Source organism: Galeopterus variegatus, unplaced genomic scaffold, assembly GCF_000696425.1.
Source record: "Galeopterus variegatus unplaced genomic scaffold, G_variegatus-3.0.2 Scaffold4273, whole genome shotgun sequence".
NCBI lineage: Eukaryota > Metazoa > Chordata > Mammalia > Dermoptera > Cynocephalidae > Galeopterus > Galeopterus variegatus.
Genome location: NW_007730384.1, coordinates 167,456 through 193,677, shown reverse-complemented (window position 1 = coordinate 193,677; position 26,222 = coordinate 167,456). Strand labels below are relative to the sequence as shown.

The 26,222-nt window shown below is 36.9% G+C and overlaps 1 protein-coding gene across 1 annotated transcript in view; it reads left to right on the top strand.

Annotated features, from left to right (window-relative positions):
- The first annotated feature begins 4,786 nt into the window (after nt 1-4,786).
- Nucleotides 4,787-26,222, top strand: part of LOC103602751 (chromosome unknown open reading frame, human C4orf17) — a 35,336-nt gene continuing 13,900 nt past the window's right edge. The window contains exons 1-3 of the mRNA XM_008587191.1: nt 4,787-4,913; nt 19,922-20,128; nt 22,471-22,535. Coding sequence (XP_008585413.1) covers nt 4,787-4,913; nt 19,922-20,128; nt 22,471-22,535 — 399 coding nt within the window. The remainder of the gene's footprint in view (nt 4,914-19,921; nt 20,129-22,470; nt 22,536-26,222) is intronic.

The following is a 26,222-nucleotide window of genomic DNA, read 5'->3' as shown; positions in this document are numbered from 1 at the left end:
GCTGGAGAGCCCAAAGAGTCTGCCTGGGGTGAGGGAAAGGCTCGCAAAAGAGACATAAAAGCCAGGAATCGTTCGTGAAAGAGTTTCAAGAATTTTCCAGTGATCCCAGATATATGTGAGGATGGGAAGCTAGTAAAAATAAATCTAGACTTCTAATGGAATAGAAATTTCAACTATTGTTATTTTAATTGGTGGCCCTGAAGTTCAGGGAATTTGAGGATATCTGGGTTCCATAAATACTTTTATTTCTAAAAAATAAAAAGTGCTCTACGTACTCACTGTTCCATAACTGCTCTTTTCATGTAATGATAGATAATGAGTATTTGCCATATTATTGTATACTGTTCTAGAGCTTTATTTACAAATATTTAATAAATCCCTTTTTTTTGTTTGTTTGTTTTAGTGTATTTATGGGATGAAGAGATGATTTTGTCTGGAGGTAACAAAATCATCTGTGTTGGAGGAAAAGATAGAAAGTTTGGAATCCCAGAACAAAATCACTGGTGAGATCTTTAAGCTATTTTAAATGGATGGAAATTGGAAGCTCTGGAAGGCTAATCGGAATTGAGAGCTAAAGCTCAGTTCTCCTCTCCCAGTCCTTACTAACAATGAGAAGAGCATGTACTCAGGTACTTTAATTATAAAAGTTACTATTCCATTTTTTTCATTTTCAAACATTTTCAGCATGTTCACCACGTTCTAGACCTTGTGCGTTATCACATTTAATTCTAAAAATTCTGAGGCTGGAATTTTATTATCTACAATTAACAGGCAAGGAAACAAGCCTTAGCAGTGAGGACTAAATCAGGCTCTACTTTGCCTTGCTTTAAGGTAGTATTTGCCTTTCAAAAATTATTCACATTGCTTTCAGAGACTGTAATTCAGAAATTCAAAAACATGTGTATTCTGAAAAGAAAAATATTGGGAAGCACCAGTATGTATAATCTTAACAACAATATGTACACACATGTATATGTGTGTGTGTTTATGACTTTTACTTAATATTTCAATATTTTTGAAAGGCTGCTGAACAAGCCATCAGCATGGATGTATTTCATTCACAATGATTGGGAAACCCTAAAAATCATTCATACCTTCTCCCCATAGGTTTTTGATTGAGCTAAGTTTGATTACATCACATAAGTGTTCTTTAAGCAGAATTGTTAGAATTATCAATATGATTTGTATTCCTCTTCCTTTTATCTTTCTTCTTTTTCTTTCTCTTGCATTTGATGCAACTCTGTTATATATCCAAGATTTAGAAAAACCATTGCTGCTGCATGGTTTTGTCAAGCTGTGGATAACTGGAGGTCTAAGAAGAATGGTGGGTGAAAAGGTTCTGGAACTCAGATTTCCGCAAAGAATGTTACCATGTTGCTAAGCTATGTAGCATATCTTAATAACCAGGGTGCCATAGGCTCCTTGGAGTACGTGTGGGCGAAACTGGAGGGAGACAGCTGTATTCTTTTGGAAGCATTAGACTTCCAAGCATTGGCATTGGCTGTCTCTGCCAATTAAAAATTCTTAGCTTAAGTGCAAAGATTTAAGGAAATCAGTGTCTACACTCATTATGAGGCTGGGAGGGTATCAACAGACTTGAGTTCCTGTCAACCAGATCGCCTCCTTTAAAAACTGTCCTCAGGTATAATTTTAAATTCATCATTAAAATAATATTCTAAAATTTTAGATATGATTTAGTTAATGGTCCTCAAGTTCATCTTCTTTTCAAGACATGTAAAATCTAAATAAATCAGTTTTATGTAAATGGAGTATTATCTTTTAAGTATTGTTGAGGGATTCATACAAATAAAATATGCCAAGTTTGTGGGATAAAGACATTTATTCTGTGGAAAATATTCAGCTTCATTTAACAAGTGTTTATTTAAGCATATACTATGTGGCAAACCGTGTTCTGGATACTGGGTATACAGAGGTGAAAAACTGGGTTGGATCATTGCCTGCTTGATATTACATCCTATTGAGAGAAGCAGAAAATAACAAAGAAATGTTAAAAAAAAAAAGAAAGAAAGAAAAAAAGTCAAGGGGTGATACACATTATGAAGATAGATTAAGGAGGAAAAGGGTTAGAGAGTGCTTGAGGCTGGGATAATGGTGGAAACCACTTTAGAGAGAGGTTAGGAAGCCTTTTGGAGAAAGTGTCCTGTAGACAGAGAAATGAAGTGAGGGAGGAAGCCGTGGGAAGATCTGAGCGGTGTGCATGCTAAGTGAGGGGATCTGCAGATGCAAAATGATTCAGTGGTCATCACCGAAATAATAATCTTTATATCCCTAAGGATTTATGATAACTTTCAGCTGTTCATTAACCAGATATTGTATTCTCCCTTTGTAAGCATACATTTTACATATGTGCTATTTTGGACTAAGAATATTAATATTTAATACAGATTTACATGGTATTTTCTAAGTAACAATGGCCAAAGTTAGAACAAGGTGGATTAATAATGCTTTTAAAATCACCTGTTTTAGTCTAAATAAAACTAATCTAAACACTTTAGTCTAAATAAAATTTTGTAATTTACTAACAGGTAGATAGATTCAAGAGGCTGCAGGAAAGGAAATATTGCTCCCAGAAGTACTTACAAAATTTTCTGAATGGTGAATACCAACTTCAAGTAAATTTTCCCACAGATTTATCTCTATACAGGTTTTTCTTTTCCTCTTCAGAATGAAAGCAGAGTGTTAGAACATCACGATTAAAATAAAAGTATAAATGGAACTCAGCTACCTTCACTCAGAAAATCTCTTGTGTGTATCCTTTAAATCAGGTCTCAGCCTAGATTTTGCAACATTAGTGCAAAATTCAAGATATTTACTAAATATAGTTAAAATGCTCATGTTTGCAAGTTGTTTACTTTTTATCAGCACCGCACTCTCCCGAGTGAGCCACAGGCCGGCCCCCTACAAGTTGTTTACTTTTTAAAAGAAATGAGGTAAAGAAGAGTAAATTCTCTAACACCATCTCTTGCATTTAGTTGCAATGCCATGTGCTTACTTGATTAGTAAGACTGGACTTTGAACGCATGGATACAGCCCTTCTGAGCAACAGTCACTGACACACCACAGTCGAGTCAGTAGTTCTTAGTACTTTGCTTTCCCAAAATCTTAGGATCCATTCTTTAAAATCTGAACGTGTAATGGGAACATTATCTGTCATATCATGGTTAGGAAAACAGGCTCAGAACTGCTTTTCTATATCATATAGCAAATACCCATTAAGTTAAAATACAGAAAACAAGTGTGTGGTTTTTATTGTGTGTGTGTTGTATACCTATTATTTTTTATAAGACTGTATTTGGACCCTGATAAATAACTTATGAAATTTTTGTACAAGTAGCCATAACTTTGTTTTCAGTCTACAGAATTCACCCATGATACACATTGACCATTCTTACATTGAAGGGGATCTCTAATATTGGTTTTAACAAAATTTTTAATCCCTTTATTACAAAATAAATGATATTTGTTATTCTCCAATAAAGATAATATTTATTTATCAAAGTTATTCTCTAATAAAGATAATATTTATCAGTTTACAAATCAAATAATTTATTTCCTGGTCTTCACTTCTATTAATCCCTTATTTTAAAAATATGTTCCTTTCGTATTTCTCTTGCCTTTTGAAAAAAAATCAATCCTTTTGTATGAGGATGAATGATTCTTTCATTATTTCTGTGTTTATAAGTCTTAAAATCTAAACATAGATTGCTCTGGTCTAAAAAGACAGTCAATGGACTAAAAATATCTACCCCAATAAAATCTTGAGATCAGTTTCTAGAATATGAACATGTTTTGACACTGCAAATTATTCTGACCAAAAAAACTCTCTGCCATTGGTAGAAATAAAATGTGTATTTCCCAATTCTGCTATGACGAATAAGGTTTCTATGTAAGATAAGAAATACTCAACAGACACCAGACAACATCCTTCTCAGATTTTAAGAGTAGTATACCATCTTAAGAAAGCTTAAATAACTCTTTCCTATGTTTTTAATCCAGAAATTTTCTTTCCCACATAGTTGTGAATTCACCAAGAGCCATAATTTCATCTTTAATCCCCTAGGCCTGTAACACTAGGTGTATAATAAATGTTTGCTGAATGATTGAAGGAACATTAAATATTACTGAATATTGAAAACAACTACATGACAAAATTTCTCCAGTTTATGATCTGGAGACAGATGTAACATTATTCTTTTGAAGTTTTTTCTCTTTCAGATTTTAGCATTCTTTCAGAAGATGATACAAATTTAAGATGCTGGTTTTCTTTAAGTACAGCAGGATAGGTCCTCATTTAAAGTTAATTTAATGTAAAGCACATTTGTAGGTATTGTATTTTAAAGCCATCATTTTAATTTACTGTACCAAAATTGATAATCATAATGTAATGTATTTTTTTGTTGCTAAGCCAACAAAAGTGACCTTAAACTCAATTAAAAACAGAATATACTACACGTTTTTTCACTAATACTTTGATTTTCCAGGGGAAAATGTTTTGTTTCACCCATGCCTATGCTGTTTTCAGTGCTTACAAAAATTTGGTCTTAAAGCAAAATATCCTGACATTGCTTTGACATGAGAAAGAATTCAGTGCAAACAAAGAAGAAGAAATGTTTGTTGTATAAGAATACATCAAGAAACTCTTGTCAGAACAATTGTCATTCTGTGATTTCAGGGTCTGAGCACATCTGGAAGTAAGGTCAATCAAGTCAGAACCCAGGAACTTCTATGGCAACAGTGGAGAGGGGGAAACCAGCAGTCCATGAGCATGAACCTCAGATCCCCAACATCTGATCTTCAGTTGGAGAGCAAAGGCAGCCATATTACGGCTAGAAATGGAAATTGCTTTCTAGTCAGGCATACCCCTCATCCCAGAAGAGTCTGCCACATCAAAGGTAAGGTAACTTAAGGTCCTAGGATGTGTTTCTCTTCCCAACACTTCGGTGACTTGATGATTCTGGTGGGTAAACATGAGGCCGCTATTCAAACTATTTAACCACTGGTAAGGCAAGGGCATTGACTGTTGGGACCAGATGCCGCCACCTAACCTAGAGCAGAGGCCTGCAGGCCCCCTCTGTGCCAGACATTAACCCTCGGATTGCTTGATTGTTATGACAGGAGCCTTGATTGGGTCAAAGTGGCCAGGGCAGTGGGGGCCACTCAGGGAGTTCAGGGCAGCATTGAGCAATTGTTGTTAAAGTATTTCAGTATTTTAACAACCTGTAAAGACATGCCAGCATCTGCATGCTAAATATTGGCCCTGGAAAAGCAGGTATTTTACACCTTCCCTCCCTCCCTTCATCCCTTCCTTCCTTCTACTTCAACTTTATATGATAGACTTCTTGGAAATTAGACATTAATGACAGGATCTCCCTTCTGAGAGAGGCAGTTCAACTTAGCTTGGATTGAAGAATAAAAATGGTATACAGTTTTTACACATACCTTGGGTTCTAGAGAAAAGAACAAAGAGAAGAGGGAAAAGTACTGATTTTTTCAGGAGGAAGATTTCTCAAGGTTATGAAGAATATGGAAACAAGCAGAACTGTTTGGACTTGATAGAGTGAACCAGTCAATTTGCAGAGGATGGGGTAACTGCGTGATACCCCCCAAAAGAGCATAACAGCATCAGGTGTTGGGCTTAATCAAAAAAGACCCTTGCACTCATCCCTGAGATTCTTATTCCTGAGAGTGGCATCACCTCCTAAATAAGAAGCATTGCCAAGGTGAGCCCCCAGCAGATGGAAATGTATCACATTCCCGAGGTGACAGCAAAAGTGAGATTAAAGACCACTGTCATGATAAAAATGAGCCATCCTTTGTTGGAAAAGGGCAGAGCCTGGAGATAAAGGAGAGAATTAGGAGGCTGCTGCACCTGTCCAGACATGTGAGGACAAGCATCGCTGCTACACTGCTGGCAGCAGGACTGAGCAATGGCAGGATACGAGGCTGGAGAGAGTGTGTAGGGAAATATGAAAAGGTCCTGGTAACTGATTAATATAGAGAAGAAGAGGAACAAGTCCAAGAAGAACATGCGCTTCACCCCTTTGCCTACCCTTAGTTATCATGACTAAAACGTGTTGCTTTTATGAAACAGGAAAGCTGAGAGGGAGAAGGTAAAGTTGTTTCATTCAGCAGGTATTTATTCAATCTCTAGTACTAGAGGTTCTTCAAAGAGTTTGTGGAAAAATGGAATTAAAGATAATACGAATCTTTCCATAAACTCTTTTACTCAACCCTTGTTCTAGACAAGGAACATTGAAGAAAAAGTGTCCCTACCTTCATGGAGCTCACATTCTAGTCAGACCATAAAATCAGTTCTTTGGTATCCATTGTGCACGTGAGGTAACACCGGGCATCGAAACAGAAATGGCCTGCCCACGAGTGGAAATCGGGGTCTGGATCTCAAATGGGAAGTCAGAAATATAGGTGTACATTTGGGAGTCATCAATGTAGAAGAGATATTTAAAGGCAAGAACATCTATCATTTCTTTATCCATTCAGTCATCTATCAATTCCTTCATTTATTCATTCATTAATTCATTCAACAAACATTTATTTAGAGTAAAAATATAGGCAAAAGCCTGGCCTCAGGAGCTGGACTGGCTGGCTGGTCAGCCTAGTCTGTAAAATGGCAATAATAACAGTAATATGTACATAACGGTTAAGCATAGGAACAAGGGAGTGAAGTGAATAGTGACTGTCCACACAGACAGAGCATTAGGAAACTGAGTAGAAGATCAACATGCCTGTTACGAAGCATGTGGGGAGGAGAGAAGGGATAATGGGAAATGGGGATGGAGAAGTGGATGAGACGCCAGATTTAGAAAGGCTCTGTATATCATGCTAAGGGATATTCTTCACAAGCAAAAGAGATGTCTGCACTCATAGTTTTCACTTCCTTACCTCTAAGTCACTCTTCAACCCACTGCAGTCTGGCCTGATCACCCACCATTCCGAAAACTGTGCTTGCTGAGTTTACCACTGTCCTTCCTGTGACAAATCCAGTGAGCATAACCATAAGGATACTTGTGGCTGTAAGTAGCAGAAAGACAAATCAAACTGGTTTGTATAACAAAGGGGATCTATCGGCTCAAGTAACTGGGAAGTCCTGCAGTGAGGTGGACTTCAGGTTTGGTTTGATTTGATGGCCCCTAGTGTCATGAACAACCTACTTTCTTTTATCTCTCCACTCTGCTTTCCACAGTTTCAGCATCAACTTAGAGGTGGCTTGCTTCTTTCATTGTGGCAACGTGTCTACGTCAGTTCTTAGCTGCACATCTGCACGCCATGCTGGCTTCTTAACCAACAGATTCCAGCAAAACTCTCCTTTCGCTTTATCAGCACACGTCAGGTCACGTGCCATCCCTAGATAAATTTCTGTGGACAGTGAAATGGCATGCATAGATTAGCAGGCCATGGTTCAGATAACCAATCACTGTGGCAAGGGAGATGGGTTCAATCTTCTGAAGGGCACACGGCTTCGTGGGCTGTGGGGGTAGGTGAAGGGAGGATAATGGAACAAAATATCTGGGTACTGTTAGTAAAGGAGAGAAAGAAATGGATACTGGGCAGAACTGACAGATATCTACTACAGACACTGTTTCATCCTCATCTTGAATTCTTAGTAGCATTTGACACAGCTAGACAGCCCTTCCTTCCTCCTGCCTTCCCTCCCTCCCTCTCTCTCTCACACTCTTATTTAGCTTCTGTAACACCATATGTTCAGTTTTTTCTCTACTCTGTGGCTTCTCCTTTCTAGCTTTATTTTCTGGTTCTGCAGTAATGTTGGAGTCCCTGATAGCTCAATCCTTGGCTGTTTTCTCTTTTTAATCTGTACTGGGACCTTAGGCAAACATACTCATTCACACGTTTCAAATACCATCCAAATAGGCCAGATATTTTCAAATATGTATCTGGACTCAGACTCCTCTTCTGAAGTTTAGACCTATGTATTCAACAGCCTATTTGTGAGGCACAGAATACCTCATGGGCATCTCGAACTTTGCTCTTCAAAACTGAACTCTTGATCTTCCTACAAAAGTGTGGTCCCCCAACTAGTCTACCCATGCAAATAAACAATACTGTAAATCTGGGGTGCTTCTTTAACACCCCTCCTCTTTCCCTTCCCTTTGCAATACTTCACTTGATCTTGTCATTTTTTCTTCTAAATATTTTGTAAATGAAGCCATTTTTTGCCATGGCCACTGTCACAACTCCATTCTAGGCACCTATTATCTCCTGCTCTGACCACTACTTTTATCATTTGTAGTCCTAGCTGGCTCTACTTCCACTCTAGCTCATTCAACCCATTCTCCAGGGAACAACCACAAAGGTCATATTAAAATGTAAATTTGACTGTTTAAATTTCCTATTCAAACTCCTTCAGAGTTTTCCCATGCATACAGGATAATGTTGTTTACCCTGACATAGGCTAAAATGTTCCTTGTGATGTGGCCTCTGCCTCTCTTATGACTCATCTCTTATCACCCCACCCCACCCTTCACTTTCCATATGCCACTCTGGACTTCTCTATGTTCCTTGAACATGTAACAAGCCCTTCCCAGCTCTGGATTTTCCACACGTACTCTATCCTCTAGCCATAAAACTCCTCCGTTATTTTCTGTTCTCATTTTTCAGGTATGAGTTTAAACATCACTTCAAAGAGAATTTCTGGGCTCCACATCCTCAATCTAAATTAGATTTCCTTATGGCATTTTCTCAAAGTACCTTGTATTTTCCTTCAGAGCAATTGTCTTAGAATAGGTTCTGTATTAGCGTGTTTCTGTTGTTTGTAATGCAATATTTGGAACTGGGTTATTTATAAGAAAATGAAATTTATTGCTTACAGTTTCTGAGGCTGGGAAGTCCAAAGTCCAGGGAGAGGGTCTTCTTTGGTGGTGGCTTTACAGCAACGTGGGGGTCTCACATGGCAGAAAATGGTGTAGCAGAGAGAGAGATAGTTCTTCACCCAATCTCCTTTTAAAGCCCTCAGAACCATACCGACTATTCCAAGAATGGATCAATTCATTCACAGCCATGCAACTGACCATCATTATTAATCCGTTCACTAGGGCATGGTTCTACAATCTAATCATCTCCCCAAGGCCCTACCTTTCAATTACTATAATAGGATTTCCCACTTTCTCAATACTGTGACAGTAGGGACTAAGATTTGAGGGACATCGATCCACAGCAGGTTCTCTAGAAATAGACTCTGAGAGGGAGATTTGTGTGAAAGAGCTTTATTGGGGAGTTTCAGTGGAAACTCACTGAAACTAGATTTGTGTCCCCCCAACTTTTACGTATTAGAAATGTAGCCCCCACTGTGACTGTTAAGAGGGTGGGAAATGCTATTATGGTAATTGAAAGGTGAAGTCTTGAAGAGGTAATTGGATTGTAGGACTGTGCAGTAGTGAATGGATTAATAATGGTGGTTGGGGAGTGGTTCTGAGGGCTTTAAAAGAGAGTGAACAAGGAGGTTAGTCTCTGTTCTCTCTGCTCCACCATTTCACAATGTGATACCCTGCCATCACTGAAGTCACAACCTAAGAAAGCCTTCACCAGATGTGTTCCCTGGACTTTGGACTTCCTAGCCTCTGAAACTGTAAGCAATAAATTTCATTTTCTTTATACATCACCCAGTTTCAAGTACTTTGTTATAAGCAACATAAACGGACTAATACAGGAGTGCTTTGGGAACAACACCCATAAGGAAATGAGGGAAGCAGCATTGGGCAGAAATTGAACTGCCTTGCAGATGCCCCAGAGGCTTCAGCCAATCCCATGAGGAGCAATAGAGCTGGGATGGCCCCTCAACAGTGTCTCAATTCCAGGCAAAGGGGCAGGCCTTTGTAACTCCCATCACTCACTGATTGTGCTCTCATTGCGCCAAGAGCAATTTTGAGACAGGGACTCAGTGGGAGCCAAAAGCAGCTGATGCACACGCAGCTGGGGAGCTGAGCATTCGGGGCCTGAAGACGTGATCTAGGTAGGCAATGGGTATTCCACAATATGCACTGCAGCAGTCATTGCAGCTTATGACTCAATATTTGTTTTTATAATTATTTGATCAGTATCAGACATCCTCCACTAAACTATGAGCCCCAGAAAAGTAGGAGATGTGTGTGTCTGTTTTGCTCACCACTTACCTCAGTTTCCCTAGGAGTGGCTGCTACATGAGAGTTGCTAGAGAAATTCTTGTGAGAGGAAAGAAGGTAGTTTAAATTGCATCCAGATAAAATTATAGAGCCTCTGACAGATTTTAAATAGGATGTTATATTCTACCTCAGCCATCTAGTAGTGGTGTGTCCTTGAGCAAGTGATTTCATTAAAAAAGCACTCTAGCTGTCTTGTATAAAGTGGAAAAGAAGCAGGACCTCACTAGAGATTGGGGGATCAGTTGAAAGACTGATTCAGTCATCCAAGTGGGAAGGGATGACAGATGGGCAGGGCAGAGAGAAGAGCAGAGAAGTGAAGACTGAACTGAATACCTGAAACTGGGTAATTTATAAGAAAAAAGGTTTATTTGGCTCACGATTCTGGAACAGCTGTACCTGGTGCATGCCTCAGGCTGCTGCTTCTCATGGTGGAAGGTGGCAGGGCAGCCAACAGGTGTAAGCAGATCACATGGTGAGAGGAAGCAAGAGAGAGAGGGAGGGAAGGTGCCAGGGTCCTTTAAACAACCAGCCCTTCTGGAAACTAATAGAGTGAGAACTCACTCACTACCCCACCCAAAGGGAGGGCCTTAGTCTATTCATGAGGGATCAGCCCACCATGACCAAAACATCTCCAACACTGCCACGTCCTGGAACAAATTTTGACATAGGCTTTGGGGGGTCAACATAGCTAGACTCTATCAGAATAGAACAAGGAAAATGTTGCTTCTCAAAATGGAGAGAAACAATTTTTGAGGAAGAACAACAGTAAACAGGGCCATCCATAGAGAGATCAATGCACATAACAGATAAAAACTTTCCACTTAATTTACAAACTAGTAATCCCTACAAGCTCCATTACAGAGACTAGAAAGAACTTGAATTTATATACATGATTATATCAAAATCTGACATTTGCTTGGCAGAGGTTTTCAGGCTGTATTCTGAAGAGTCCCAGAGATCCAGGCAGGAGGCATAGATGCAGTAACGTGTTTGAACCAAGGGCACAGAGCAAGAGAAGTTTGAATATCACTACTGTGTAGCAAAAAGCACTATAGGCAAATGTCAGGGTTAAGTAAGGTTTTTCTTGTTTCAGAATGTTTGCTAAAGTCAAATAGTAAGATCATCTTTGCATGACTTGCTAAGAGTAGATTTTAAAAACTGGCCATGCATGGTAGCCATTGCCCACCTCCAGGTTCTTCTCTTAAGATCAAAGGGTCATTGAAATGAAAGAGAGCGAGGACATCTTTGATGAGTCACTGAAGTGCTGTGCGCTTCCCCTCCCCTCCAGCATCTGACTTGACCCACACTGAGGGCTTTCCAGGAAACCATTTACAGAGAGTAGGGTGTCTCCAGAGAGTGAGACTGAGATCTCTCTCACTGGCTAGCTGGACCCTTGCCTTTGCTGTTCCTGGTCTGCACTACACTGTTTCTACAGTGGAACATGGAGAGGCTGTTCTTGGTATGAACTTGTCCTGTATCCTCTCTGCTATGGAGGGCACAGAGAATTGTGCCTGGGTCAGCAGAGCAAAGAGTGGGATTAAGTTGCTTTCCCACAGAAGACTGGGCAAGGGGTCTTGTTTCCTCTGGGCTAGAGTAGACATTCAGGAGGATGCTGGCCTAGAACTATCTCAAAAAGACACAGCCCAAGGAGACAGCTAAAACAGGCTGTGTGAGATTTCTTTTGGTGTCAAGGGGAAGAGGAAGGTAGTTACCTGGTAGGTCCCTTATCCATGAGAATGAAGGGGTCCAAAATCTCAGGGTCAGAGATCTACAAAGAACCCACAAATATACCCCATGAGAGGAAGAGCCAGCAATTCTCTGCCTCACAGATGCCTCAACACTAAATTAAAACACCATTAAGCAGGTAAGATTATGTCCCATTTACCACCTCTCCATCTGTCCACCCCAACTCTGGAGGAGCTAGAGGCAGTGAGTGGGAAGGAAGGGTAAAGAGCTAGGTGAAGGAAAAACCAGACCACAACCTCTCTTCTTCCCTGATGGTCTGTAGAAGTTGGATCAGGGTTGGCCTGAGGAAGAAAATAAGAAGTGGAATATGAATACTTTCATAGCACTAACTGTGCTAATATCAAATATCTGGCACTCTTGGAGAATTTTGTGTACAAATGACCATTTGCAGTTATTTCCTATTTTTAAATTAAATTTTAACTTAACAATTCCAATCCTTTTTGTTTTCCTTAACTTTTAAATTCAACTTATAAGTCTTATTATTTTACTTATAAACCTAGTAAATTTTAACAATCACTTTGGAGGTGTGTTTTGATTTATATTTGGTCCCATTTACAAACTTAGCTAATTAAATACCTTTAAATGCTTTAAATGCAATTATTCAATAAATATATTTGATTTCTTTTTGGATATGTCACTTTCTTAACAAGCAAACTCCCACCAAGCTGTAAATGACCTCTGTAAATTTAAAAAAATAAACTTATAGAGAAATACATTATTTAAAACATTTTTTTACTTTTACCAACTTAATAATATCCTAATAATTTTCTACTTAAAATCAGAAATGTAAAATCATTTTCTTAAACACATTTTAAGTTGTAATTCCAAACCTAATCTATTAGATATTCTTTATATATATATATATATATATTTTTTTTTTTTTTTTAACTAAAGCATAATTGGTTATACATATTTTGGGGGTACAGTGTTGACTGTCATTGTTTGTGTACAATATGGGATGATCAAATCAATGTTATTAGCATATTAATTATTACAAATTGTAATTGTTCCCTGTGCCCCTTACCCAATTTCTCCCTAACCCCCTTATCTCCCCCTCTCCCACCTCTAGTAACCATAGATTTGTTCTCTTCTTCTGAAAGTTCAATGTATTATTGTGGTCTTCTCTCCTTCCTTCCTTCCTCCCTTCCTTGCTTCTTAGCACCCACTTATGGGTGAAGACAGGCAGTATTTCTCTTTCTGTATCTGGCTTAATTCAGTTAACTTAATTTTCTCCAAGCTCATCCATGCTGCTGTAAATGGCAGGATTTCATTCTTTTATATGGCAGAGTAGTATTCCATTGTGTATATATATCACATTTTCCTTCTCCAGTTGTCCATTGATGGACATTTAGGTTGGTTCCTTATATTGGCTATTGTAAATAAAGCTGCGATGAACATGGGAGTGCAGGTATCACTTCAGCATGATTATTTCCATTCTTTTGGGTGTATACCCAGAAGTGGAATTTCTGGATCATGTGGAATTACTATCTGTAGTTGTTTGAGAAACTTCCGTACTGTTTTCTATAATGGCTGTACAATTTCACAGTCCCACCAACAATGTGTAAGAGTTTCCCTTTCTCCACATCCTTACCAGCATTTGTTATTTTCAGTCATTTTAATAACGGCCAGTGTAACTGGGGTGAGATGATATCTCAATATGGTTTTGATTTGTATTTCCCTGATGATTAGTGAGGTTGAGCATTTTCTCATGTACCTGTTGGCATTTGTATGTCTTCCTTTGAAAAATGTGTATTCAGCTCTTTTGTCCATTTTTTAAATTGGATTATTTGGTGTTTTCTTTACCATGAAGTTGTTTGAGTTCCTTGTATATTCTGGATAATAATCCCTTGTCAGATGTATAGTTTGCAAATATTTTCTCCCATTCTGTAGGATGTCATTTTGCTTTGCTGATTGTTTTCTTTGCTGTGCAGAAGCTATTTAGTTTGATATAATTCAATTTTTTTCTTTTTTTTTTAATGATCTAATCCAATTTGTTTATTTTTTCTTTTGTAGCTTGTGCTTTTGGGGTCTTATTCATAAAGTCTTTGCCCAGTCCTACTTCCTGAAGTGTTTCCCTTATGTTTTCTTTTAGTAGTTTTATGGTTCGAGGTCTTATACTTAAGTCTTTAATCTGTTTTGAGTTGATTTTGGTATATGGTGAGAGGTACAGGTCTAGTTTCATTTTTCTGCATATGGATGTTCAATTTTCCCAGCACCATTTATTGAAGAGGCAGTCTTATCTCCAATGTGTGTTCTTGTTGCCTTTGTCAAAGATCAGTTGGCTGTAAGCATGTGGATTGATTTCTGGGTTCCCTATTCTGTTCCATTGGTCCAAGTGTCTGTTTTTATGCCAGTACCGTGCTGTTTTGGTCCCTCTAGCTTTGTAGTATAATTTGAAGTTGGGAAGTGTTATGCCTCTGATTTCATTTATTTTTTTGCTCAGGACTGCTTTGGCTATTTGAGGTCTTTTGTTGTTCCATATAAATGTTAGGATTGTTTTTGTCTATTTCTGTGAAGAATGTCATTGGTATTTTGATGGAGATTGCATTGAATCTGTTGATGGCTTTGGGTAGTATGGACATTTTCACATTAATTCTCCCAATCCAAGAGCATGGAATGTCTGTCCACCTTTTCGTGTCCTCTTTAATCTTTTTCAGTAGTGTTTTGTAGTTCTCTTTGTAGAGCTCTTTCAACTCCTTGGTTAAACTGATTCCTAGGTTTTTTTGTTTTTGTTTTTGGGGTTTTTCTTGGTGGCTATTGTAAATGGGCTAGCTGTCTTGAATTTTTTTCCTGCTAGTTCATTATTGGTGTATGAAAACGTTACTGATTTTTGTGTGTTGATTTTGTATCCTGCCACATTACTATAATTGTTTACCACCTTTAAGAGTTTTTCAGTAGAGTCTTTTTTTCTATATATAGGATCATGTCATCTGCAAACAGGGACAGATTGACTTTGTCTTTTCAATCTGGATGCCATTTATTTCTTTCTCTTGCCTGACTGTTCTGGCTAGTACTTCTAATATTATGTTAAATAGGAGTGAAGAGAGTGTACATCTTTGTCTGGTTCCCGTTCTTCACAGAAAAAGCTTTCCCCCATTCAGGATTGTATTGGCAATTGGTTTGTCATATACAGCTTTTATAGTGTTGAGATATTTTCCTTCTATACATAATTTGCTGAGAGTCTTTATCATAAAGGAATGTTGAATTTTGTTGAATGCTTTTTCTGCATCCATTGAGATGATGGTTTTGTGCTTGATTTCTTGATGTGGTTTATCACATTTATTGACTTGCATATGTTGAACCATCCTTGCATTCCTTTTGATATATTCCACTTGATCATGGTGTATATTTTTTTTGATGTTTTGCTGTATTTTGATTGCTTAACATTTTGTTGAGTATTTTTACATCTGTGTTCATCAGAGATATTAGTCTGTAGTTTTCATTTTTTGTTGTATCATTTTCTGGTTTTGGTATCAGGATGATGCTGGCCTCATAGAATGAGTTTGGGAGAGTGGCCTCTGTTTAAGTTTTCTGGAATAATTTGAAGAGAATTGGTATTAATTCCTCTTTACAGGTTTGGTAGAATGCATCAGTGAAGCCATCCAGTCCTGAGCTCTTCTTTGATGGGAGACTGCTGATTACTGCTTCTCATTTTTGGTTTCCATTTGCATGGCATACCTTTTCCCACTCTTTAACTTTTAGTCTGTGTTTGTTTTTACAGGTGAGGTAGGTCTCTTGAAGACAGCATATAGTTGGGTCTAGCTTTTTAATCCAGTCTGTCAGTCTGTGTCCTTTGAATGGGGAGTTTAATCCATTTACATTTTGGATTGTTATTGAGAGGTATTGTCTTTCTCCTTCTTGTTCACATTTTTGTTTTACGAGTGGGTTTCGTTTCTTGTGTATTCATGGTAGTGATTATTGTTTTTTGGATTCTAGATGCAGGACTCCCTTGAGAGTATATAGGGCTGGTTGTGTGGTAGTGAGCTCTTGCAGTTTTTGTTTGTCTGGGAAATACACTATTTCTCTTTCATTTCTGTAGTATAGCCTTGCTGGGTATATTATTCTTGGCTGGCATTTTTTTTAATTTTAGTGTTTAGAATACATCATCTCATTTTCTTTTGGCCTGTAGAGTTTCTGTTGAGAAGTCTGTTGTTAGACTAATGGGTGCTCCCTTACAGGTGACTAGATGATTTTCTCTTTCTGCTTTTAGAATTCTCTTTGTCTTAGGGCTTTTCCAGTTTGACTATAATGTGTCTTGGAGAGGATCTTTTTGAACTGAATATGTTTGGACATCTTTGAGTTTCCTGGTTCTGAAGGTCTATGTCTCTCCCTATACCTGGGAAGTTTTCTGTTATTATTTCACTGAATAGGTTTTCAATGCCTTTTCTTTTCTCCCCTCTTTCTGGAATACCCGTGGTTTGGATTTTGTGTGCTTAAGGTTGTCTGCTAGGTCTCTAAGGTTTTCTTCATTTTTTAAAAATTTTTTTTTTTTTTTTTTTTGGTCTGCCTGGGTTATTTCAAAAACTGTCTTTGAGACCTTATATTCTTTCTTCTGCTTGTCTAAGTTTCTGTTTAAGCTCTCAGTTGTGTTTTTTTAAATTTCATTTAACACATCCTTCATTTCCAGGAATTCTACTACTTTCTTTTTTAAGGTATTAATCTCTTTGTAAATTTTCTCCTTCATATCCTGGATATTTTTTCTTGTTTCATTGTGTATTATAATTGATTCTTCTTTGATCTCTTTGAGCTTCCTTAATATTTTTGCTTGGAATTCCTTTTCAGTCATTTCAAGGGTTTTCTGTTATATGGGGTTGGTACATGAGAATTACTGTATTCCTTTGATGGTGTCATATTTTCTTGTTTATTCATATTTCTGGCATTTCTACATTGATTTCTGGTCATCTGGTAGAGAAGTTATTTCCTCTATTACTCTGAAATGTCCTTGGATGAGAAAGACTTCCTCCTCTATTTGCAGGCTCCACTGGTGTTTGTCCTGTGTCAATAAAATTAAGTACGTGTGGAGGGCTGCCTGCAGAGTAGTTCTGGCTGCTACTGTGGCAGTGAGCTGTCCTTAGGGCAGCGGTAGCTGTGGTGATGGCTGTGGTGGTCCACCCGCATGGAAGCTCTTGCCTTCTGTTCAGTCAGTGGGAGGCTACCTGGGGCCTCCGCATGCATCCCTGGTTTCAGAATGCTCTCTTGCCTTCTGTTTGGTCTGTTTGGTCTGTGGGAGGCTGTCTGGGGCCTCTCCCTGGGTCCCCGGTTGCAGTACACTCCCTTGCCTTCTGTTTGGGTGATTGGAGGGTTTCCCAGGCTATAAGATATTCTAATTGCCAAATTAGCTTATTATTACATTTTAAGTATGCATGCAGTGATTTTCACTAAACTTTTACCATGGAAAAGAATAGTATGCATTTTCCTTATTTAATCATTTCTCTTTAATTCTAAACCTTGCCAGTGCTAAAGGACACTCATCCACTAAGGAAAAAATTACCTGGACAAAAAAATTAGTTCCTTTCTCATCAAACTGATATGGCATATCAACCAGAAAATGAGGCCAGGCTGAGAGAATTGACTCTTTGCCTGGCACTATCTAACAAGGTGAACCCTTCCTTGTTTGATAGTGCAACTTTATAATTGCAACTGTCACAGAAACTTGATGCCCTATAGGGGAAGATAGTCTTTCTTGAGCCCAGGAATCCATTACCTAATCCTTCTGTATAGTCAAGGAAGTTAATGTAACCCCCACCAAGATTGTAGCTAACCTCATTCAATGCCAGATTGAATTTCACATTTCCCTAATTAACTTTGTCATTTAATGTTGTCCCATTTGACTCTGAAGCCAATTTAATGTCATTCCATTTAACCCTTCACCCATTTTTTTTATAGTTCTTTCCTAACTCTTAGATAGATGGTGTCTTAGTCCATTTTCTGCTGCTATAACAAAATACCACAAACTTGGTCATCTTTTAAGAAAAGAAATTTATTTCTCACAGTTCTGGAGGCTGGGAAGGCCAAGAACATGGCACCAGCATCTGGTGAGGGTCCTCTCATGGTGGAAGAGCGGAAGGTAGAAGCATGCAGAAGGAGAGACAGAAAGTGAGAAGAGGCTGAACTTCATCCTGTTATCAGGAACCCATTTCCACATTAATCCAGACATGAGTGTGGACCCCTCATGACCTAATCAAATCTTAAAGGCCCCATTTCCCGATACCATTACATTAGCAATTAAATTTCAACATGAGTTTTGGAGGAGATATTCAAACTATAGCAGATGGAATCTGAATTTTTTCATATTAATTATGTCCAGTGTGAGACACACACACACACACACACACACACGTACACACATATATCTGAAAAAATGTGTTGATTGTTAAGGAAAACAACAAGAAAAAAAGTAGAAATGAAGAAAAAATATTTTTCCTCAAGGTCCTCCAACACACATACACACGCACATGCACAGATTTTTTAGTAATTAAAGGAGGTTGCAGAGAAAATAAAGCTTTTCCATTGACTTGTTCGTGTGTTGTGGTTTTATATATTTCATTTGGTAGGTAATTTTTCATTAAGCACCTGGGCCAATCACTAATCTAGGTGTTTAAGATGTATTGATAACGTGTAATGCTGTCTTCAAGAATTTTATTCTCATTTCTACTTAGAATCAGATACTACCAGTAAAGTTCTAAGTGTTAGAATAAATAAAAGCTTTCTATCTTGCTTTGTTATTCATTCAACACATAATCATAGAGCACCTACTTGCTGCCAGGCACTGTTCTAGACACTAGGAACACAGCAGCAAACAAAACAGACAATATCCTTGCTCTTATAAAGCTTACATTCTAGTGCAGCTTAGACAAGCAGTGTACAAACAGATATGACAAGTGACAAACACTATGGGAAAAATAAAAGAGCATAAGGGGACAGAGAGTGATGGGGTACATTTCAGACAGGGTTGTCAGTAAAGGACTTTTTATGTCATCTGAGCAGAGAGATAAGAAGGTACTGGGGCTGGTTAACTCAGTTGGTTAGAGCGTGGTGTTGTAACATCAAGGTCAAGGATTCAGATCCCCATACTGGCCAGCTGCCAAACAAACAAAAAAAAAAAAAAAAAAAAAAAAAAAAAAAAAGGGAGTGGACCAGTGGTACTAGAAGATTTGGAAGAATGAGCTAGTATGAAAAACACTGTCCAGAAGCTTGCCTGGCAACTTCTTGGGAGACAAAGCAGTCATCTATTACCTCTCATAACTCACTGATCAACAGAAATCAGTGCTGTGCACACCCCCATTTCTTGAGCTGATCAACTCCACATGACAGCATTGATATTGAAAAGAGAACCTGTCTGTACTTTAATAGTTGAACCAAATCCAATATTCAAGCCAAAAGCAAAGAGTTGTTATAGGAGAGTGAATGAGTCCAGAAGTCTCTGACATGAGGAAGGAGGTCCCTTTGTACCAAATTCCCATTTGTTTTTTCTCTCACAGTCTACCCTATCCTGCCTCCTATCCCTACCTCCAACAGCTTTTTACCTTCTGCCAGCACAAAAAAAAGAGCCAGTATACCTCTTTTAGAAGGCTTTGTTACACTGAGGCATGCTGGATGCTTCCAACAATCTAAATCTGACATTTACAAAGAGGGCTAGCACAATCCCTCTTTGTCATTATCAAGACTTGGGAAGTGAGGGGTCTGTCTGGGATAAAGGCAGATCTACTCCACTTGACTCCCAGACCAAGATCAAAGATGTGGCCTTGGTTTTTAAGGCTGATAAAATGGTAGAACATTTTAAGGACACATGTATTGCAAACAAAATTGGCTACACTGACTTTCAAAGAATGTTCACCTTGCACTGGTTCATACAATTTGACATCCAACATTTCATGTACATAATTATTTGGTTGGAAAAACATTTTTTAGTTAGGAAATTGCTGATCATTCAAAGAAAACCAGTCAAAAACCTAATCTGTTTGTTTGTTGTTTGATCCTTTTTATCTTTGCTCATCTAGGTTTGAATAACATTCCAATCTGTACTGTGAATGATGATGATAACACATTCAAAACCCCGGGTCCTGGCCAGTGTAACCACTCAGAGAAGGACGAGATACCATTCACCAAATACAGCTACTCACCCAGCACTGCGGCCCTGGAGAGCCCTGCCAGGGTAGTGTCACTAGCCTCAAACAGTGTCAAAATGCCCCCACGGCCTCATTCTGGTGAGTCTCTCACAACTCATGAAATATTTCCTTATGCCTCCTGCAAACAATGAGGAGAAAAATTTGTTTGATTGCTAAAATAGCTGCAGTGAGTTTTAGTCATAAAATTTTCTCACTGTAAAATAGATTACTCATTATAAAAATTTTTCACTGTTATCTCAATCCAGTAGCACAATGTTAACAAATATTATTATTGTTATTATTATATTATTATTATTATTATTATTATTATTATTATTATTATTATTATTATTATTATTATTATTATTATTATTATTATTATTATTATTATTATTATTATTATTATTATTATTATTATTATTATTATTATTATTATTATTATTATTATTATTATTATTATTATTATTATTATTATTATTATTATTATTATTATTATTATTATTATTATTATTATTATTATTATTATTATTATTATTATTATTATTATTATTATTATTATTATTATTATTACTTATTGTGCCCAAAATGTATTTGGTGTAGTTATAGTCTCTAATCCCTACAAAAGTAGCTAAGAGATGCCAGAAATAAATATTTAGCTGACACAGATAAGGAAACTACGTCAGAAAAAGGTGAGTCCAGGAAACACAATAGGGATGGAATTACATGTTTATATCTTCTCCACTGGACTGCCATCTCCTTAAGGTTAGTGCCTGGTGTTATTGTCTTCTATGTATTTGCCATCCTTGATTTCTCCCCAGGTTCCAGCATAGTGCCTGTTCCTTTGGAAACAATTCAATTAATTAGTGTTTACTGAGTTGAAGGGAAAGGGAAAATGTGGCAAAATCCAAAGGGATTTTGTACTATAAAGTCATACTCAGTTCTTTTTCTCCTATCCTATACAGTTACATGCTGTTACTAAAACTTTCAGGGTACATGAAAATTACTTTGGTATAATGTGGTAAGATATATATCTTTCTAAAGATGACAATGAGTGATCATTTACAGAGACAGATGCCATTCTAAGGTCATCACACTAGTTAACTCATTTCATGCCTTCTTCCTCTTCCCTCCCTTCCACTAGCTATGAAGAGTCAAAGTGCATTTATTCCACCTTCTTTTTGGTGTCCCTTCTTATACTGTAGAACCTAGAAACTTAAAAATTATGTTTGCAAGAAAGAGTCCCTTAATGGGAATGAGGTGTTGCCATCTAGTAACACTGATATGGCAGATGTGGGGCTAAGGTCATCCTTTTGATTGCTTTCTCTTATCAAGCATGACTGGGACCTGGGTTTTCCTGTTACAACATCCCAGTGTTCAGATTCTGGGCTTATGGATGTGAAAAGGTAGTCAGCAGATATGGTGGTTTTATGATTGCAGTAGCATTGCTGTACCTAATCTTTGGCCTCATAGATGTTGCAACAACCACTGAAGTTGCAGTTGCCTCCTGACTCCCCTTCCTCCTGACTGCTGTGAAGGCTGTGCCTCTTAGGTGGGTCAGGTCCAAGGTGAAGTTCTTGAAGTGATTTGTGAAGATCAAGACCAGAGTTCACCGCTCTCGCCATTCCAACCATATTATAAACTCCTAATCCCTTGTATTATTTACATTTTTATTTGAAATAGAATGGTTTCTGCTTACCACAGTGAACACTAACTTAATAGACTCATCACCCCTAACTTTGTTTTAATTACTTGGAGAGGGGTAGCTTTAAACTTGATTCTTCCACCTTTCTTCAGCTAGAATTAATAAATTTATTTACTATTGGGTATAAGCACGAATCTATACATATTTTGAAAAAATTGTGTGTTAACTATGGCTTCAGTAAAAGAGATACCATTGCTTACACAGAATATGTCTTTAAATTAATGTAAAAGGAAATTAAGCAAAGCTGTAAGTAGTTTTAGGGTAACTTAGGGGGATTTAGTTAGATGACTGAGTATAAAATGGGTAGAGTTGAGAGCCTGAAATAATTATAATAGTACCAACCTTCTCTTACTGTCTACAGGGCAAACAACACACATAAAGTCTCTTTAATTAGAGGAAGTGACAGTTATACGGACAGGAAACAGAAAGAAAACATGCCTTATACTGAAATACGTACTTTTTAAATCGGTTTAACTAGATCTAGACAGCACTCGCAAGTGTGTTTTTATATTATCATCTTGGGCATAGGGTTAGTTTTTTAATACAAATATACTTTTATTATGTTATTATAATGCAATTCTACCTGCAAGTTTCCTAATATTTATAAACATATCTCTGAATTGAGCTTAATTTAAATTCAGACATACTGTCCTCTATTTCAGCAACGGATACATATACCATCTGATAGCAATTCTTTTTCAGTTTAATTTAAATATATTTTTCCTCAATTTTATTTCAGAGCCCAGTAGAAAAATCAAAGAGTGCTTCAAAACTTCCAGTGAGAATCCCTTAGTAATACAAAAGGTAATGAAACAGCTATTTACAGCTATTTATTTAGTTTGACTTCTATCATTTCCTCTTCTTTTCCCCACATGCTTTTCTGAAAAGTCAGCATGTTTCACAATATTTTTTATGGTTTATTAAAGTATAATTAACATGATGTAAAATACACATATGCAAAGTTCAAAATTTGATGAGTTCTGACAAATACACATACATACCTCGGAAACTGCCACCAAAATCAAGAGAATGCACATATCCATCACCACCCCCCGCCAAATTTCCTCATGACTGTGGCCCTCACACAGGCAAACATATATCTGCTTTCTGTCACTAAAGATTAGCATAGATTTTTTTGAATTTTATATAAATGAAATCCTTCTCTGTTTTAAATCTGGTTTCTCTAATTTAGCGTGATTATCTTAAGATTCATTCATGTTCTTATGTGCATCAATAGCTCATTCCTTTTTATTGATGAGTAGTATTCAATTGTAAGGTTATCCCACAATTTGTTTATCCATTTACTGGTTGAAGGACATTTAGGTTGTTTCGAATTTTTTTTTTTTTTTTTTGTGACCGGTAAGGGGATCACAACCCTTGGCTTGGTGTCGCCCACACCACGCTCAGCCAGTGAGCGCACTGGCCATCCCTATATAGGATCTGAACCTGCGGCGGGAGCGCCACTGTGCTCCCAGAGCCACACTCTCCCGAGTGAGCCACGGGGTCCGCTCGAATTTTTTAACAAAGCTAATACGAACATTTGAGTGTAAGTCTTTGCATGGATATATACTTTTTTTTCTCTTGGGTAATAGCTAGGAGAGAAATGACTGGGTCTTACAGTAGTTGTGTGTTTAAATTTTTAAGAAATGGGGCTGGCTGGTCAGCTCAGTTGCTTAGAGCATGGTGTTATAAGACCAAGGTCAAGGGTTCTGATCCCCATACTGGCCAGCCACCAAAAAAAAAATTAAGAAACGGCCAAATTGTTTTCCAAAGTGTTGCACCATTTTACATCCTGTTGGCAGTATATGAGAGTTTCTTTTTTTCCACATCCTCCCAAAACTTAGTATGGTTGATCTTTTTAATTTTAGACAGTCTAGTGGGTATGTAGTGGTAATTGTGGTTTTAATTTGCATTTCCCTAATGACTAATGAGGTTGACATTTTTTTATATTCTTACTTGCCATCCATATATCATTTTATGGGTAGTGTATGTTCAAATCTTTTTCCCACCTTTTTAAATTGAGTTTTTGGTCTTTTTGTTATGATGTTGTAAAAGTTCTTTATATACTCTAAGTGTAACTCTTCTGTCACATGTACATTTGGCAAATACTCATATTTTCTTCCAGTCTGAGGCTTGCCTTTTTATTGTAACAGTGTCTTTTGAAAAAGAAAACTATAATTTTGATGGAGCCCAAATTTATAATTATTTCTATTACATTTTCAAATCTGCATGTGTTTATCTTTCTTTTGTGCCTTAGTGCAATGTCTAGAACTTCTAGTATAATGTTGAATAGAAGTGATGAGAATAGACATCCTTGCCTCACACCTGATCATAGGGGGAAAGCATTTAGATTTTCACTATTAAGCATAATGTTAGTTTACTTTATTAGTAGATGTCCTTTATATGGCTGAAGAAGTTCCCTTCCATTCCTAGTATGCTGAGAGTTTTATCAGAAATAGGGATTAAATTTTGCCAAATGCTTTTTCTGTATGTGTTTATGGTGATCATATGATTTTCTTTCTAGTCCATTGATATAGACAATTATATTGTTTAACTTTCAAATGTTATACCAACCTTGCATTCCTGATAATAAAACCTGCTTGGTCATGATGTGTTTCCCTTTTTATATACCAAATTTAATAAAATATTGTTTTCTTGTGTCTATGTTCATGAAGAATATTTGTTTGTAGTTTTCTTACAATGTCTTTTTCTCGTTTTGATATCTGCATAATGCTGGCTTCATAGAACAAGTTGGAAACTCCTCTTTAATATTCTATAAGGCTTTATGTAGAATTGATATCATTTCTTCCTTAAATTTTTAGTAGAATTTTTCTTTGAAGCCATCTAGGCCTGGAATTTTCTTTGAGTCAAGATTTTTAAATACAAATTCAATTTTTTTTTTTTTTTTTTGTTAGTATAGGCTTTTCTTTACTGAGCTTTGGTAGTTTGTATTTTTTTAGAAGTTTTTCCTTTTCATCTAAATTGTTTAATTTACTAATATAAAGTTGTTCATAAAATACCCTTTTTTTATAATCTGTAGAGATGTTCTTTCTCTCATTCCTGATATTGGTAATTTGTGTCTTCTCTTTATTCCCTTTTTTTGTGTATGTGTCTAGCTAGAGGTTTATGAGTTTTATTGATCTTCTAATTATATCAGCATTTCATTTCATTGCTTACAGCCATTGGTTTGTTTTTCCGTTTCCATTTAATTGATTTTGATTTTGGCTCTTATCTTCATATAAGGTAAAAGCTTAGGTCATTGATTTGAGATATTTTTCCTTTGTAATATATGTGCTGAGATTTGAACTTTTATCCCCCAAGTCCATACATTAAGAGAGTGGGAGACCCTACTGAAAGGACTACCTTGATTGAATTGAAAGGTGTGCCTTGAAGAGGTAATTCGATTGTAAGGACCATGCCCTAGTTAATGGAATAATAAGTTGATGGTTTAATGGTGGTTGTGGGCGTGGTTCTATTGGCTTTCAGAGGAGAGCACATGAGAGTCTCTGCTCAATCATTCCCACCATGTGACACCGTACAGCAGTAGAGTCACCTCACCAGATGTGTTGCCTAGACTGTAGACTTCCCAGCCTTCAAAACTGTAAGCAATAAATATTGTTTCTTTACAAATTACCCAGTTCCAGGTATTTTGTTATAAGCAACATAAATGGACTAATACAATATGCAAATATTGTTATAATATTCCTTTAAACATTACTTTGGCTGCATCCCCCAAATTTTACTGTTATTTTCATTCTGTTCAAAATACTTTCTAATTTTCTTTTTAATTTTTTCTTTGACCCATGGGTTACTTAAAATTATGTTATTTAATTTCCAAATATTTGGAGATTTTCCACATATTTTTATGTTTTTGATTTACAATTTAATTCCATTGTGGTCAGAGAACATACTTTGTATACTTTGAAACTTTTAAAATGTATTTAGATTTGTTATATGACTCAGAATAAGATTGACCTTGATAAATTTTTTATGCGCTCATGAAATGAATGTTTATTCTGCTGTTGTTTGTTAAATATATCAATTAGGTCGACCAAGTTGGTTGTTATTGTTGCTCAAGTCTTCTGTAACCCTACTGATTTGCTGTCTACTTTTTCTATCAATTATTGAGAGAGAGGTGTTGAAATCTCTATTATTGTAGATCCATATATTTTCCTTTTCATTTCTATTAGTATTTAATCAAATGTTTTGAAGCTTCTTATTAGGAGTATATCTGTTGAAGTTTGTGTATCCTTTTGATGAAATGACTTTTTTATCTTTTCAAAATTACCATCTTCGTCCCTGGTAGTGTTCTTTGCTTTGAAATCTATTTTTCTATAGAAATGTTTGGATTTTCTATTTTTTCTTAAATCACTTTGGTAATATATTCCTTTTCTAAAAATTATTCATTTCATTTATGTGTTCAAATTTATTAACAAAGTTATACATAATATTCTTATATTCTTTTTAAAATATCTGCAGAATCTGTGAAAC